The sequence below is a fragment of the Coregonus lavaretus genome (genome assembly GCF_964263955.1).
Source record: "Coregonus lavaretus genome assembly, chromosome: 7".
NCBI classification, from domain to species: Eukaryota; Metazoa; Chordata; class Actinopteri; order Salmoniformes; family Salmonidae; genus Coregonus; species Coregonus lavaretus.
In genome coordinates this window covers 59,814,751-59,831,911 of record NC_139994.1, presented here as the reverse complement: position 1 = coordinate 59,831,911, position 17,161 = coordinate 59,814,751, and the positions used below count along the sequence as shown (strand labels likewise).

Here is a 17,161-nt window from a genome sequence, read left to right as displayed (position 1 = left end):
ATTACAGGCTTTACTCACTTCCTCCTTCAACAATGGTCATTTAGACACCAAGCCACAAAATACAGTACTTACAGTTGGGGGGGACTTTGAGATACCAATCAAGTTCATTTACACAATCAAAATCATTGGTTTTATTAGTTTGTGGCACCAGCTCATTTTTTTTAGGGAAACAGATAAAATAGCACCTGCCTTAACAGTACATCCAAAGTGGATTCTGCTGAGGGGAGGACGGCTCATAATAATGGCTGGAACGGCGCGAATGGAATGGAATCAAACACATGGTTTCCATGTATTTGATACCATTGCACTGATACCGCTCCAGCCATTACCACGAGCCCGTCCTCCTCAATTAAGGTGCCACCAACCTCCTGTGATCCAAACAAGTATTCATAGAAACGTCTTTTTGTAGAAACGTACCTATCACAACATAAAAAAACATATAAAATGCCATCTTTAAACACACCCAATAGAGACCAAAAGCTATATCCTGAAGTTATATTGCTCAGGTAATATACAATCACATTACGCATTATTTTATGGCTCTTATCAAGTTTAGATAAAATCCTTTACAATTCATTATCAAATGCTGCATTCGTAACCAAATTGGAGGTGGGAATTTACCAGTTGTGAAGTCGTACATACTGTGCTTTGAACTCGTTGAGAAACGCTGATTGGCTAATGGCCAACAAGCTACGTAAACTATAAACTAAAAGTACAGCTATCATGCTTGTAAACACATTTTAGTGTCCAAAAACCATATTCATATATTTATTTTATAAATACCTTTTTGTTGTTGCATTTAATTGCCGAAAATGCTGTTATCGAGGTAATTTCCTAAGTGGGTGCTCAGGATGATAGACGAGTTTCCCACTAGTAATTACCAGTTGGAGGGCCGTTCAAGTGGATTTGTCTCAGTTGTATGTGGTAAATTCCCACTTCCCACTTGGTTACAAACACAGCATTAGCCTGGCCTATGGAAACGTACTGTACTTTGTTCTAGTAGGAAGGGGGTTTCTGGGCCTCTCTGGTGAAAAGAAAAACCTGGATCCAGTGCTGGCCCTAGGATCTGGAGCCTCAGTATCGTACTGTTTATAAGGAAGTGACTAAGCGCTCTTGCAGCAGTCAGTCTGCTTATTGGTGTGTGTGAGTGAGCGTGTGGAACATCTGGAAGCATGAGGACCTTCGTGTTGTTGATGTGCCTTGCAGTGGGCTGTCTGGCTCAGGCACCTCATCCATGCAGTAAGTAAAAGAGAGAGAGAGAGAGAGAGAGAGAGAGCAATTGTATTGTAAATTGAGTAGTAAACCTAAGAGCAGCACTGTTATGAATGCCTGCCTCCAGTCAAAGATTTCCTACTGCGTACAGTATAACCTTGATTTAACACCTGTACTGTACAGTACTTGTATTGTAGGCAGAGCAGAGTGGGAAAAGTCGTGATGGCAATTTCGGGTAGATGTTTCTTCTATGTTTATAGTGTGTAGTCCACTTTATGGCTAAATTGTCCATTTAACACAAGAAAATTGATAAATAATTAACTTATAAAACACCCCTCCCTCTCTCAGGGTCTCCCCCTCTTCTGACCGGAGCCCTCTCTGTGGTAAGTCTGGTTTGTTTCTCCACAGTAGACGGGAATACATGGCTATGGGGTTCCCATGATAATAATACCAAAAGGAATATTTTGACATATAAATCTGGCTATAAATATTAAAAAATATATTGATATGGTCCTCTGTAGCTCAACTGGTAGAGCACGGCGCTTGTAACGCCAAGGTAGTGGGTTCGATCCCCGGGACCACCCATACACAAAAATGTATGCACGCATGACTGTAAGTCGCTTTGGATAAAAGCGTCTGCTAAATGGCATATTAATTTAATTATTAATTATATTATTAATGATATCCTGCCTTGTAAAATTACAAAATAAAAAATACTAATTTGGTCACAAAAAAAGAAAACCAAATAAAAAAGGAAAGCAAATGCTGTATTGATATGGCTATTATTATATACTCTGCTATAATAATGATATACTCTGCTATAATGATATACTCTGCTATAATAATGATATACTCTGCTATAACAATCCCTTTCACACTCCTGTCCTTTCAGGCAAATGAGAAGTTTTATGCAAATTCCAAATACACCTATGACGCGATGGGCAAGCGTATCCGCTTCAAGGAGATTGGTTCTTATGAGAACAAGACATTTGGCATTGATGCCCTTTTGCTCTTCAGAGAGGTAACAAACACTTATTCACAACAATGACAACCATGTATTCACAATGACAACCATGCATTCACAATGACAACCATTTATTTGACATACCGGTACACAAAAATCACAGTCATGCTAGGGCTGTCAAACGATAAAATGTTTTTAATTGAGTTAAACGCGTACCCATGATGAAAATTACAGGCCTCTCTCATCTTTTTAAGTGGGAGAACTTGCACAATTGGTGGCTGACTAAATACTTGTTTTCCCCACTGTGTATATATATATATGAAACATTCTATTGGTTGCAAGAATTTTGTATAATGACAATTGAAAAACTATGTTTTGAATCCAGCGTCGTTTTGTGTATCAGTTCATAAACCACGTGCCATGGAATTGGTACATCCAAAATCTCTTCCTAACTACACTGCTCAAAAAAATAAAGGGAACACTTAAACAACACAATGTAACTCCAAGTCAATCACACTTCTGTGAAATTAAACTGTCCACTTAGGAAGCAACACTGATTGACAATAAATTCCACATGCTGTTGTGCAAATGGAATAGACAACAGGTGGAAATTATATGCAATTAGCAAGACACCCCCAATAAAGGACTGGTTTTGCAGGTGGTGACCACAGACCACTTCTCAGTTCCTATGCTTCCTGGCTGATGTTTTGGTCACTTTTGAATGCTGGCGGTGCTTTCACTCTAGTGGTAGCATGAGACGAAGTCTACAACCTACACAAGTGGCTCAGGTAGTGCAGCTCATCCAGGATGGCACATCAATGCGAGCTGTGGCAAGAAGGTTTGCTGTGTCTGTCAGCGTAGTGTCCAGAGCATGGAGGCGCTACCAGGAGTCAGGCCAGTACATCAGGAGACGTAGAGGAGGCCGTAGGAGGGCAACAACCCAGCAGCAGGACTGCTACCTCCGCCTTTGTGCAAGGAGGAGCAGGAGGAGCACTGCCAGAGCACTGCAAAATGACCTCCAGCAGGCCACAAATGTGCATGTGTCTGCTCAAACGGTCAGAAACAGACTCCATGAGGGTGGTATGAGGGCCCGACGTCCACATGTGGGGGTTGTGCTTACAGCCCAACACCGTGCAGGACGTTTGGCATTTGCCAGAGAACACTGGCGCCCTGTGCTCTTCACAGATGAAAGCAGGTTCACACTGAGCACGTGACAGACGTGACAGAGTCTGGAGACGCCGTGGAGAACGTTCTGCTGCCTGCAACATCCTCCAGCATGACCGGTTTGGCGGTGGGTCAGTCATGGTGTGGGGTGGCATTTCTTTGGGGGGCCGCACAGCCCTCCATGTGCTCGCCAGAGGTAGCCTGACTGCCATTAGGTATCGAGATGAGATCCTCAGACCCCTTGTGAGACCATATGCTGGTGCGGTTGGCCCTGGGTTCCTCCTAATGCAAGACAATGCTAGACCTCATGTGGCTGGAGTGTGTCAGCAGTTTCTGCAAGAGGAAGGCATTGATGCTATGGACTGGCCCGCCCGTTCCCCAGACCTGAATCCAACTGAGTACATCTGGGACATGTCTCGCTCCATCCACCAACGCCACGTTGCACCACAGACTGTCCAGGAGTTGGCGGATGCTTTAGTCCAGGTCTGGGAGGAGATCCCTCAGGAGACCATCCGCCACCTCATCAGGAGCATGCCTAGGCGTTGTAGGGAGGTCATACAGGCACATGGAGGCCACACACACTACTGAGCCTCATTTTGACTTGTTTTAAGGACATTACATCAAAGTTGGATCAGCCTGTAGTGTGGTTTTCCACTTTAATTTTGAGGGTGACTCCAAATCCAGACCTCCATGGGTTGATCCATTTGATTTCCATTGATAATTTTTGTGTGATTTTGTTGTCAGCACATTCAACTATGTAAAGAAAAAAGTATTTAATAAGATTATTTCATTCATTCAGATCTAGGGATGTGTTATTTTAGTGTTCCCTTTATTTTTTTGAGCAGTGTATTTTGAAATCTGGTTAAATTGAGAAAGCACACTTTCTTTAACCTCAATGTCAACTTGTTTTTACATGGCACTGTAGATTTTAGCTGTATAGGTTATGTATTTTGGATGTTTTCAGTGTATTTTCAACGCTTTCAGACAATATTATTAACATTAAAATATAGTGCACTAAAATTGCAAAAAGTGAACTCAAGTTAACCGATTAACTCTGACAGCCCTAAGTCATGCACCTTCCATCAGTTTATAATTTAAACAAAGACAACGATGCATTGTTAGAAGAAAATTCTAAAACGTCCTACAAATCAGCTTTTCCTCCAACTTCTTCCAGGGTGTCATGTATATGATTAACCACAGGAACAAAACCTGTACGAAGGAGAGGCTGAAGAGGGAGGACTTCCACCCCATGGAGATCCCTGCCGATGCTGCTCTGCTGGGCCAGGTGATCTTAGGGAGCTCCTCTGGTCCAGGACAAGGTCTGCTGGTCAACACCTGGTATGGAGAAGTTGCAACCCCAAGTGGTAAGAAAAAGGACACGGTTTGTTAAATGTTTTTTTATTTTATTCGTGACCTTCCTCTCTCCGAGGAATACCAAGAAAAATTCCTTAGCAACTATTTGTTGCATGGCAATTCAGTTTTGGGATTCTGTTCTCAAGTCACATTTCTGCTCCCTGACTTAGCCTTTCTGACTGTGGATCAATTTCATCTCCAGGTAAAGACAAGTGGATGAGTACCTTCACTGAGTTTGGGTGCATACCTGTCAGCTCTACATACTACACGGACAAGACCGGCTGGACGCTTACAACGTTAGTGTGTATATTATTGGGCAGTGAATTAAATATGACAGTTTTGTATATATATATATATATACACACACACACACAGTTGAAGTCGAAAGTTTACATATACTTAGGTTGGAGTCATTAAAACTCGTTTTTCAACCACTCCACAAATTTCTTGTTAACATACTATAGTTTTGGCAAGTCGGTTAGGACATCTACTTTGTGCATGACACAAGTAATTTTTCCAACAATTGTTTACAGACAGATTATTTCACTTATAATTCACTGTATCACAATTCCAGTGGGTCAGAAGTTTACATACACTAAGTTGACTGTGCCTTTAAACAGCTTGGAAAATTCCAGAAATAGATATCATGGCTTTAGAAGCTTCTGATAGGCTAATTGACATCATTTGAGTCAATTGGAGGTGTACCTGTGGATGTATTTCAAGGCCTACCTTCAAACTCAGTGCCTCTTTGCTTGACATCATGGGAACATCTAAAGAAATCAGCCAAGACCTCAGAAAATAAATTGTAGACCTCCACAAGTCTGGTTCATCCTTGGGAGTAATTTCCAAACGCCTGAAGGTACCACATTCATCTGTACAAACAATAGTACGCAAGTATAAACACCATGGGACCAGGCAGCTGTCATACCGCTCAGGAAGGAGACGCGTTCTGTCTCCTAGAGATGAGCGTACTTTGGTGCGAAAAGTGCAAATCAATCCCAGAACAACAGCAAAGGACCTTGTGAAGATGCTGGAAGAAACAGGTACAAAAGTATCTATATCCACAGTAAAACGAGTCCTATATTGACATAACCTGAAAGGTCGCTCAGCAAGGAAGAAGCCACTGCTCCAAAACCGCCATAAAAAAGCCAGACCATGGTTTGCAACTGCACATGGGGACAAAGATCATACTTTTTGGAGAAATGTCCTCTGGTATGATGGAACAAAAATAGAACTGTTTGGCCATAATGACCATCGTTATGTTTGGAGGGAAAAGGGGGGTGGCTTGCAAGCTGAAGAACACCATCCCAACCGTGAAGCACGGGGGTGGCAGCATCATGCTGTGGGAGTGCTTTGCTGCAGGAGGGACTGGTGCTCTTCACAAAATAGATGGCATCATGAGGAAGGAAAATGATGTGGATATATTGAAGCAACATCTCAAGACATCAGTCAGGAAGTTAAAGCTTGGTCGTAAATGGGTCTTCCAAATGGACAATGACCCCAAGCATACTTCCAAAGTTGTGGCAAAATGGCTTAAGGACAAAGCCCTGACCTCAAACCTATAGAAAATGTGTGGGCAGAACTGAAAAAGCGTGTGCGAGCAAGGAGGCCTACAAACCTGACTCAGTTACACCAGCTCTGTCAGGAGGAATGGGCCAAAATTCACCCAACTTATTGTGGGAAGCTTGTGGAAGGCTACCCGAAACGTTTGACCCAAGTTAAACAATTTAAAGGCAATGCTACCAAATACTAATTGAGTGTATGTAAACTTCTGACCCACTGGGAATGTGATGAAAGAAATAAAAGCTGAAATAAATAATTCTCTCTACTGTTATTCTGACATTTCACATTCTTAAAATAAAGTGGTGATCCTAACTGACCTAAGACAGGGAATATTTTTACTAGGATTAAATGTCAGGAATTGTGAAAAACTGAGTTTAAATGTATTTGGCTAAGGTGTATGTAGTGTCATTTTACATCAATACATGGTCTATGTAGTCTTTGTTTCATATCCTCATTCTGAGGAACTTAATCAGTCCTTTATGTGTTCCTCAAAGCAATCAAAATGTCTTAATTCGCTAGTTTGATACTTATGGAAACATAAAAATCCATAATTTCATCATAAAAGTATTATGAATTATTAACACTAACTAAACCAAGCATGGATTTGACTTTTGTTAAATCTACAGATATCAATTATGTTATGTGATAATTATATAATCTTTTTTTTTTTTTTTTTTAAAGCTTCTTCAACATTGTCATTGGGATCATGGACCCCCAGGAGTTCTTCCCTCCTAAATTCTGTCAGGGCGCTAAACTGGATGAGACTGCAGAGGCTGCCAACTTCTACAGCATTTTCAAAAACCTTACAAAATAGTCCTAAAGGACATTGTCTTTCATTCTGTTTCTTATGAGAATTTCACACAACTATTGCTTCTTTTTAACCTTAGATAAAAAGCAGTGTTTTTAAATGAATTTATAATTATAACTCAGGACTGTGTTAGTGTAGGCAAAAGGGGTAAAACACAAGTTACAAAAAAATGCCAGTACTGACCATGTTACATGTCAGTTGCACTGAGGATTATATGTAAACATTACCATCGACAGAAGTTAATTACTTTCCTTGCTACATATGGGCCTTGGAAATATGTACTTGCACTGTGAACTGTCCTTCTGAATAAATAAAGTCAAGTCTACAGTTATTGTTCTATAGTATAGTGGATAGATAGCACTTCACAAGACCTCTTCATATTGTGTAGACATAGAAAGAAATGTACAGATAAGAGACTCGGTCAGTTGTATCAACAAATTACTTATTACATTCACATCTCATTCATGTCAAATATCCTCACTCCCTGACTCAGGTGCATTATGGAGCAACAGACAGACTAAAACAACCAACTAGCTACTGTGCTACAGGACGGGTTAACGTGGTAGCAATAATAAGTCACTCCCCTTAGCTCCTCCACCTCCTCCACTCCCACATTGGCAGCCATCACCCCGCTTTCTCCAGCCACAACATCCTGGCATCAGGGTCCTCGTCTGAGAACTGGAGCTGAGACCCAGAGTTCCTCAATTCTCGGGCCGACTCTTTTCTCTGTGTATATCAATGATGTCGCTCTTGCTGCTGGTGACGCTCGGCTCCACCTCTACGCAGACGACACCATTTTGTATACATCTGGCCCTTCATTGGACACTGTTAACAAACCTCCAAACGAGCTTCAATGCCATACAACACTCCTTCAGTAGCCTCCAACTGCTCTTAAACACTAGTAAAACTAAATGCATGCTCTTCAATCGAACGCTGCTGGCACCCGCCCACCCGACTAGAATCACTACTCTCGACGGGTCTGACCTAGAGTATGTGGACAACTACAAATACCTAGGTGTCTGGTTAGACTGTAAACTCTCCTTCCAGACTCACATTAAGCATCTCCAATCCAAAGTTAAATCTAGAATTGGCTTCCTATTTCGCAACAAAGCCTCCTTCACTCATGCTGCCAAACATGCCCTCATAAAACTGACTATCCTACCGATCCTTGACTTCGGAATAGCCTCCAACACTCTACTCAGCAAATTGGATGTAGTCTATCACAGTGCCATCCGTTTTGTCACCAAAGCCCCATATACTACCCACCACTGTGACCTGTACGCTCTTGTTGGCTGGTCCTCACTACATATTCGTCGCCAAACCCACTGGCTCCAGGCCATATATAAATCACTGCTAGGCAAATCCCCGCCTTATCTTAGCTCATTGGTCACCAGAGCAACAACCACCCGTAGTATGTGCTCCAGCAGGTATATTTCACTGGTCATCCCCAAAGCCAACACCTCCTTTGGCCGCCATTCCTTCCAGTTCTCTGTTGCCAATGACTGGAACGAATTGCAAACATCTCTGAAGCTGGAGACTCGTATCTCCCTCACTAACTTTAAGCATCAGTTGTCCGAGCACCTTCCCGATCACTGCACCTGTACACAGCCCATCTGAAATTAGCCCACCCAACTACCTCATCCCCATATTGTTATTTATTTTACTCATTTGCACCCCAGTATCTCTATTTGCACATCATCTCTCGCACATCTATCATTCCAGTGTTAATACTAATTGTAATTATTTTGCACTATGGCCTATTTATTGCCTTACCTCCATAACTTGCTACATTTGAACACACTGTATATATATATTTTCTGTTGTATTTTTGACTATGTTTTGTTTTACCCCATATGTAACTCTGTGTTGTTGTTTTTATCGCACTGCTTTGCTTTATCTTGGCCAGGTCGCAGTTGTAAATGAGAACTTGTTCTCAACTGGCTTACCTGGTTAAATAAAGGTGAAATAAATAAAAAATCTTCAGGCACTGCTTTTGCAACTGGCTGGACTTGGCTCCCCCTTCCCTAGACCGTAGCAAGGCATGTATGGTGCACTTGTCTAGAATGAGGTCCATGCTCTCAGAACCAAAGTGTTTGTGGAGATGAGTGCAGTCCAGTTCTAAGAAGTCAAGCTTAGAGAAAGGGTTCTGAGGTTGCATGCCTTTGGTTTCTGTATGTTCCTCCATTAAGCACACAACAATAGGGGAGATGTCAGCGCAGGTCATCCGCACTGGCCAGGGAGAGTCTCTGTGTATGCAGGGTCCTAGGCCAGAGGAACCACAGCCCATGTCAAGGACGCTTAGTAAGGCATCTAAGTTGGGAATGCGGCATGGGCAGGATGAAGTGCCGGATTGCGTCGATACCAAAGAACCACTCAAAGGTCTTGCTTTTGTTTTCTGTGTAGAATCGGTCACATGTTGCTTTCTTGTCCATGTTGTTGATAAGTTCAGCTAGTAGGGACAGAAAGGTGACTGTCTGGAAGAAAACTCAAACATACTGGTGGTATTATATCATTTTCATAATGTCAGTTTATAAACCCTTAAAGCAGGGTTTCCCTAGCACTACACAGCTGATTCAAATAACCAACTCATCATCAAGCTTTGATTATTTGAATCAGCGGTGTAGTGCTAGGGCAAAAACCAAAACGTGCACCCAGGGGGCCCCAGGACTGACTTTGGGAAATCCTGCCTTAAAGCGGCAATCTGCAGTTGCTTCATCCATTGTTGGACTTCTGAATTAATGAAATGTGCCCATTGATTCTTGAAGGATAACTTATAAATGCCTCATGAGCTTAGTTCAACTGTCTTACCCATCAGAACCCAAAATATAAGCTTGTTTCACTCCAAAGTAGATGTAAACAAACACTATAAAGCCTCAAGACATGGTTAAAACTATTGTCAGGAATTCCCTACTGGTGACTATTATCTCACAACCATTTCAAGCTGCACACTCCACACCCTATCCCCCACCACCTGAGCCTGACAGTCTAGGGCAGAGGTGTCAAACTCATTCAATGGAGGGCCGAGTGACTGCAGGTTTTTTGTTTTTCCTTTCAATTAAGACCTAGACAACCAGGTGAGGGGGGTTCTGTACTAATTAGTGATCTTAATTCATCAATCAAGTACAAGGGTGGTGCAAAAACCCGCAGACACTCAGCCTTCTGTGGAATTAATTTGACACGTGGTCTAGGGGTACCATAAACAAGCCTCTCAAACTCTGGCCTGTGAGACCTGGGCCCAGATTGGTTGCTAAGGGGCAGGACACCTGACAGCTCTTCTGACTGTGCAGGCTAGTGTCTCTTCAATCCTCTGAGTCAACTCATGAGTTGTTATTGTTGTAATGTGTGTGCGTTTACTATTTACTTTTGGTAGTAGTTAATGCTAGTTTGCTTATCTAGCCTTGATCTATACAGTCCTTACCATTGCTATTTGTGTACAGCCTATTCATTACTGTTCATGTCCTGTATTACAGAACCACATCGTTCCCCTGTCTGTTGTTCGTGTGTATGGCAATAAAGTATCCTTGTGTGTAACTCTGAGGTTGCCTTATTCCCCTCTAGTCGGGGGAAGTGCTAGCAGGTCACCGATCAGCCCAAATGGAGAGTTGCTCTCTTTCAACTATAATTTTGATATCATGGATGGTCAGTCCTTGCATCCATAGCTCGATGAATTTGAGTGGTTACATTCCTCCGGCCCATCCCTCAGCTTTTTGACGAAACAGGGGTGGGGAGTACGCTTTGTTATTGCTTCAACTGCTGATTACCGCATTAAGCTAACATTTCATAGCGCATTTCAGGTTCACTCATTTGTTCAGTAGACAGTCCTAGTGGAATCAAAAGAAATTAGCGCAAGCTAACTTGACCAACCTGTGCCCAAATAATATTATTAGTGAGGGGGGGCTATTTCTCAACAGAAATACCATTTGAATCAATTGAAAGATAGCCACTGGCTAGCTGTATAGATAGCAAGTAAACTAGATAACAGTATTTAGCTAGCAGCCAGAGGTCAACTGTGTTAGCTAGCTATCATGGAAAGTCTAGTTTGCATCAACTCATTTTACAAGACCGAAATAAACGGAGATATACTTGTTAGACTGGATTGGTGCCTTACACGTGACGTTGTGATTAACTTCCCTAACCTCCTTGGCTAGATTGTCAATATGTTTAAAATCCCGGCCCTGGTTTCTGTTTCTCCTCGGGAGTCTACTCACTGCTCCTGTAGCTACATACTGTGTGCGCAGTGGTGGACTACTGCGCGTGCGTCAACCAATGTAAACAAGTATGCAGTACTTATATTCACACAAACCAAATTCAAAACATGGACAGATAAGCACATTACATACACACGGAAGTTATTCAAATACTGCATTTCATATTGCTGCTATGCCCGCTGAAATGTGACGATACCAGACGAGTGACAAATTCATTAACATACAAGTCAAATAAGATGTAATCCCTTTAATAAAACTCATGAAACGCAGTGTATCAAAGGAAAATAATCCAACAAAAAAGCAAGTTGATAACATTTACAACCACACAAAAAACTGTACAACTCTATATGCCTGGAGTCACTGCTAATTTTGTAAAAAAAAAAAAAAATATTAATTCACTTTTCTGTGATGAGGGGAAACTCTGGGGAGAAGGGGGCTGTATAATGTGATAGTTTTTTTCCCCCTCAGATACAATAGTGTAACCTTCGTACACACCTATGCATCAAGGTGGCAGTTGAAGTATTCCTCCACTGCCACTACAGCAGTGGAAAGGGGGGGGGGGGTATCTCTAAACAGCAGGTCTCTATTTGTACAATATGTCATAGTGGCCGGGTCTATAGAGGAGGAAGACACGAGGCTCGCTGCCTTCAGGGAAGACGTGGTGGTTAACGGAGCCCCCCTCGCCCCGGTCCATGTACTCCACTAGGATGGACACGTTCAGGGCCTGGGCCAAGGCAATGATGTGGATATGGTCACTTTCTTTAGACATGGGCTCCACCTCCTGCATAATAAACACACAGAGGACAATTGAAGTGTTTGGTGACTTGTTATTGCTGTTAAACAAGACGGGAAAAGTCCTGAAGCCATTGGACTGTGCATGCTTCGTACCCAAGAGAACCACATAGTATTACTAGTTCTGACTCATTGGCCCCCATCAAAAGCACACAACCAGACTAAATTCAAACCATATGTAAACAAATCCTCAATCTAGCTTCTCGCCTTGAACCAGCGTTGTGTTTATTAGAACACACTGTATAAAAACAACATTTAGCACAAGAAAAACAAGTGTTTCTTATTGGACGAGTAGAGATAGTTTCACCCCGTTTCAGAGCGTTTTCATCCTCTTCGTGCCTACTGAACACGACGCAATAGGAACCCACCTGCTGGCAGAACTCCTTGACGGAGCGTCCACCCTCGATGAAGTGCTGGAAGAAGCCGTGCTCCCTCTGCAGGTAGCCTGAGGTGAGCAGCCGCAAGTACACCACGATGTAGTCTGACACGCTCTGGTCTCTGAAGGAGCCCAGCAGCTCACGGAGGCCTGGCTGCTTCTCACACAGCTCCAACAGGTCCATGAACTAGGGGAAGAATTAACAATAATATGGTCAGTTAGGTGAAGTGACTAACAACTGTTAACAGTATATGTGTAATGTGTGTGCGCGCTGTCACTGTTGTTCATGTGTGTGTAACAATAGAACGGCAACTCACAGTATTGTGGAAGTCTTCGATGGTGAACTCTGTGAAGCCTTGGTTTACCAGGTCCAGTTTGCTCTTTGCTGCCACTGCTTTGAACCTACAGCGACATACATTGCATCGGTATTCAGTACCTATTAATGCAGCGACACTAATCAGATGACATCCATCTATCGTATTACAGAGTCGGCTTTACCGAACATCAAGGATCTATATGCACTATGGAAGAGTTATGTTACCTCTGCAGCTCTTTGCCGTCTTCTAGCAGCGATTCGAGATGTGAAAAGCCAAAAGCTCTGTAGAAACAGTTCCCATCTGGCCGCGTCTTACGAATATACGAGTATTTTTTGTGTAAATCCTAAGGGGGGGAAAAAGGGACATATACAGAGTAAATACAAACATTGTGACTTTTTAAAACCTTCATTGGATGTTGTGGTCATAAGGAACCCTTTCGCCTTAAACCAGTAATATAATAATCAAAATAATAATAATAGCCATTTAGCAGACACTTTAGTCATGGGTGCATACATTTTACATATGGGTGGTCTCGGAATCAAACCCACTATCCTGGCGTTGCAAGCACCTTGCTCCCGGCCAAGCAGAGCGCAGAATACATTTCAGCCCACGAAGAGAAGCACGAGATTGAACTTCACTCAACTTTCTAGAGTTTTCCCTGTTAGTTAACACTATCAACGTTTCCCTTTCCTGTGGCAATTGTGATTGAATCAAAGCAATATTAGCCACTTTTAATGCAACATACCGAAACAAAATGAACTATGCAAGATATTTTGTTGTAGGCATAATGCATCGGAGTACGCACAACTCAGCCCATACTCCACAGAGAACAGTGCGGAATAACCAATCAGAGCTGCAGCAGGGCTATATGCAAATAGACCATTGCCACATATGGTTCTGTACCATTTACTCTGAACTGGACTGTGTTTACAGCTGTGGTTGTGAGTAGATGCACTTGTTTTAAGATCAAAGCAAGAGCTGCATGTAGCCACGTGTGCACATTTTGTTCATATCCTTTGCTAGTTAGTGAGTTATTAGTCCAGTTATAGATAACTTGTAGTCAGCAATAGGGGAGTGATTGCTTCCTACAAGAGCACAAAACGTGTACATTTCTAGACATCTTTGAAAAGTGAGTCAGGTAAAGAGCTTTTTCTTGTCTTAAAGCAGCAGTGTTGTATTTTGAGACAGGCTTGAATAAGCTAAGTAGCCAATGGGCAGAGGGTAGCATCATTTGTCTGATTCTCTGTAATAATGATATGAGAATAATGTTATTTTGTTAAGTGGTTTCTTGCATCAAACAACAACATTTTCAGTCAGCTCCTTGTCTGAAGGACAAGTGGATAAACAGGTTAATGTCAAGCCCTGCATGTTTTTTTTTTTCAAAAGTCTCATGGACTGTAGGCCTACATTGAACACCACACATTGGCTGCTACTGTAGGCTGAATGACAGAACAGCTATTTCCATGTTGTTTTTTATGGTAGGCCACTCTGGTAGGCCTAAATTATGATCAAATAGCCACAGTAGCCTACTTGGCCACTGTTAAAACTGTAACTTAATGCGGCTACAGCCTCAGGGTTCACAGTAAATGCAAGCTGGAAGTTGCACAACATTTTCACAATGTTCAAGTTTGCGCTCAGCAGACCTGAAATTTGCTCAGTGCCAAAAAATTTGAGGGAACATTTCAGAGGACCTGTAGAAAGTGATGCAGATTCACATCCTGTAATACAAGAATCTTGTGGTTTTACTTACCTTGATCTTGAGCTGATAAATGGTGTCTTCTGTGGCATACTCTCTCTGCAACACTGACAGTTCCTGTCTGTCTGATACTAAAGGGATGCTAGTTGCGATCTAGACAGACAGACACACACACACACACACACACACACACACACACAGTTAATGCACAGATGTTTTATACTCATGGATTTATAGAAACCGATATAAAACAACAGGGTCAGCGTTTAGACAGGCAGCCCAATTCTGATATTTTTCCCCCGCTAATTGCTTTTTTGACCAATCAGATCAGCTCTGAAAAAGATCTGATGGGAAAGGATCTGATGTGATTGGTCAAAAGCCCAACTAGTGGAAAAAAAATATCAGAATTGGACTGCCTGTCTAAACAGCCAGGGTGATCCAAAACATGTGATGCAAAGGCATGCAGTTCAAACTTTTCCACATCTGACTAATTAAAAAACATTATCAATGCTTATTCAAGTGTAAAATCTCTCACCTCCTGCTGGATTCTGTCCTGCTGAGCCATAATGGCCTCATCATAAGCGAGGCAGTTTACTCCTCCCGCTAGAGAGAAGAAAAACAACACCATAGAAGTTTGTAAAATCGCAGTGCTAGCTGTGCCACTAGAGATCCTGGTTCGAATCCAGGCTCTGTCGTAGCCGGCCGCGACCGGGAGACCCATGGGGCGGCGCAAAATTGGCCCAGCGTCGTCCAGGGTAGGGGAGGGAATGGCCGGCAGGGATGTAGCTCAGTTGGTAGAGCATGGCATTTGCAATGCCAGGGTTGTGGGTTAGATTCCCACGGGGGGCCAGTATGAAAAAATAAAATAAAAATGTATTCACTAACTGTAAGTCGCTCTGGATAAGAGCGTCTGCTAAATGACTAAAATGTAAATGTAAATGTAAACATTTAACATGACAGTTCATTCACAGACAGTGACATGCAATGGTACTGTAGAACGAGAAAATCGGGGTTTAATGTGTGAACTATATTACATAATGGTCATTGGGGTAGATGAGTCACAACACCTAACGATAGGAAGCATATTTGCAAATTCATACTTCGGGATAGAATGCTGGTTATGTAATTTATACCACAACAACATGAGATTGATGACAGTATACATGTGGTTTAAGCAAATTCTGTAATCACATATCAGTCTATTGCTAATCAAAAGTATTGAAGCTGGTTCACTTGGGGTGCAAGTGCAACGATGTGGTCTGCGTCTGACCATATTTTTTGGAACAACTAGAATTGATTAACTAAGCTTGCTAACGTTAGTGCTAGCCAGCCAACTATCCAATTTCAGTTATGGCGTCAATAAACATTTGACAACCAATTGAAAGTCGGCAAAAATATACTGTGAGTGAGATCCTACATTATGTCACATAAAATGCTTAATGGTATTTACTCCATCCTCCAAAAAAATATAGCTAGGTCAAAAATGCGTTTCTTTGTGTGTGACTTGAATGCTTTGGCCTCCCTCATTCCCTTCTCATATTCATGCAAGCAGCCTGTCCCTCAACTGCCATCACTAGATTTCCTAACCACATTACACCTCCATAAAAAAACAATGCATTAATAGCCGGAGCCGGTTAGATTAGTTATCTGTCGTTTTGATGTTATTTCACTCACCCTCCATCTCTCCCTGTGTTGTTTCCTGCTGCTGCTCCTCCGCCATTTTAGCTGTAGAATTCTGTTTCCTACGTCTCCCTGACCTCATTCTAAACTTCCGGGTTACACTAGTAGTCCAGGGGTGTAATCTATATCTATATGTAAATCCTGTAATCATTATAACAAACAAACGGAAAACTACAGTTTCTATTGGACATATTCAGGTAGGTCCCTCCCCTTTTCGTTCTGTTTGGTTCCCGGCGAATACACACCCTGTGCCAGCAACTGGTTATTTTCTCTGACAAATGCACATAAATACAGATATCACACATATTTAGAACAGGTCATTCGTTTCCTGGATCAAAGAACTAGCTATTATATACTTTTTTTTGTTGTCATTTAGCATTCGCTCGACTTACAGGACCAATTAGGGTCTTGCTCAAGGGAAAATCAACAGAATTTTCACGGTGGGGATTCGGACCAGCGACTTTTCGGTTACTGGCCCAACGTCCTTAACCACTAGGCTACCTTAGTTTTTTTTAGGCCCTCAATCTCAAACACTTGGGTCAGCTCATCTGCAAATGGGTTATACAGTGCATTCGGAAAAGTATTCAGACCCCTTGTCTTTTTCCACATTTTGTTACGTTAGTCTTATTCTAAAATGGATTGTTTCTACAACTTGGAGTCCACCTGTGGTCAATTCAATTGATTGGACATTATTTGGAAAGGCACACACCTTTCTATATAAGGTCCCACATTTGACAGTGCACATCAGAGCAAAAACCAAGCCATGAGGTCAAAGGAATTGTCCGTAGAGCACCGAGACAGGATTAAGCAATTGGGAGAGAAGGGCCTTGGTCAGGGAGGTGACCAAGAAGGTGATGGTCACTGACAGAGTTCCAGAATTCCTCTGTGGAGATGGGAGAACCTTCCAGAAGGACAACCATCTCTGCAGCACTCCACCAATCAGGCCTTTATGGTAGAGTGGCCAGACCCCTAAAGGACTCTGACCACTCTGACCCTGGTTTGATTCCAGGCTGTTTCACAATCCGGCC

The 17,161-nt window shown here is 42.3% G+C and overlaps 2 protein-coding genes and 1 pseudogene across 3 annotated transcripts; 1 reads left to right on the top strand and 2 right to left on the bottom strand.

The window, feature by feature from the left end:
• Nucleotides 1–1,114: 1,114 nt before the first annotated feature.
• Nucleotides 1,115–7,395, top strand: LOC311132253 (ependymin-like). Its single transcript, XM_084165487.1, has 6 exons — nt 1,115–1,239; nt 1,561–1,595; nt 2,105–2,233; nt 4,515–4,704; nt 4,896–4,989; nt 6,938–7,395. Exons 1-6 carry the CDS (start codon nt 1,173–1,175, stop codon nt 7,068–7,070), a joined length of 648 nt encoding a protein of 215 aa, XP_084021613.1. The 5' UTR covers nt 1,115–1,172; the 3' UTR covers nt 7,071–7,395.
• An 89-nt stretch (nt 7,396–7,484) lies between these two features.
• On the bottom strand, nt 7,485–9,784 carry LOC311132606 (citrate synthase-lysine N-methyltransferase CSKMT, mitochondrial-like; annotated as a pseudogene). The gene is made up of 3 exons: nt 9,716–9,784; nt 9,390–9,538; nt 7,485–7,788 (listed from the first exon to the last, which is right to left on the bottom strand). The product of its transcript is annotated as a citrate synthase-lysine N-methyltransferase CSKMT, mitochondrial-like (transcript).
• A 1,720-nt stretch (nt 9,785–11,504) lies between these two features.
• On the bottom strand, nt 11,505–16,263 carry LOC311132009 (ubiquitin thioesterase OTUB1-like). The gene is made up of 7 exons (XM_084165177.1): nt 16,128–16,263; nt 14,989–15,056; nt 14,508–14,606; nt 12,982–13,100; nt 12,758–12,842; nt 12,433–12,627; nt 11,505–12,053 (listed from the first exon to the last, which is right to left on the bottom strand). Exons 1-7 carry the CDS (start codon nt 16,213–16,215, stop codon nt 11,856–11,858), a joined length of 852 nt encoding a protein of 283 aa, XP_084021303.1. The 5' UTR covers nt 16,216–16,263; the 3' UTR covers nt 11,505–11,855.
• Nucleotides 16,264–17,161: the final 898 nt, after the last annotated feature.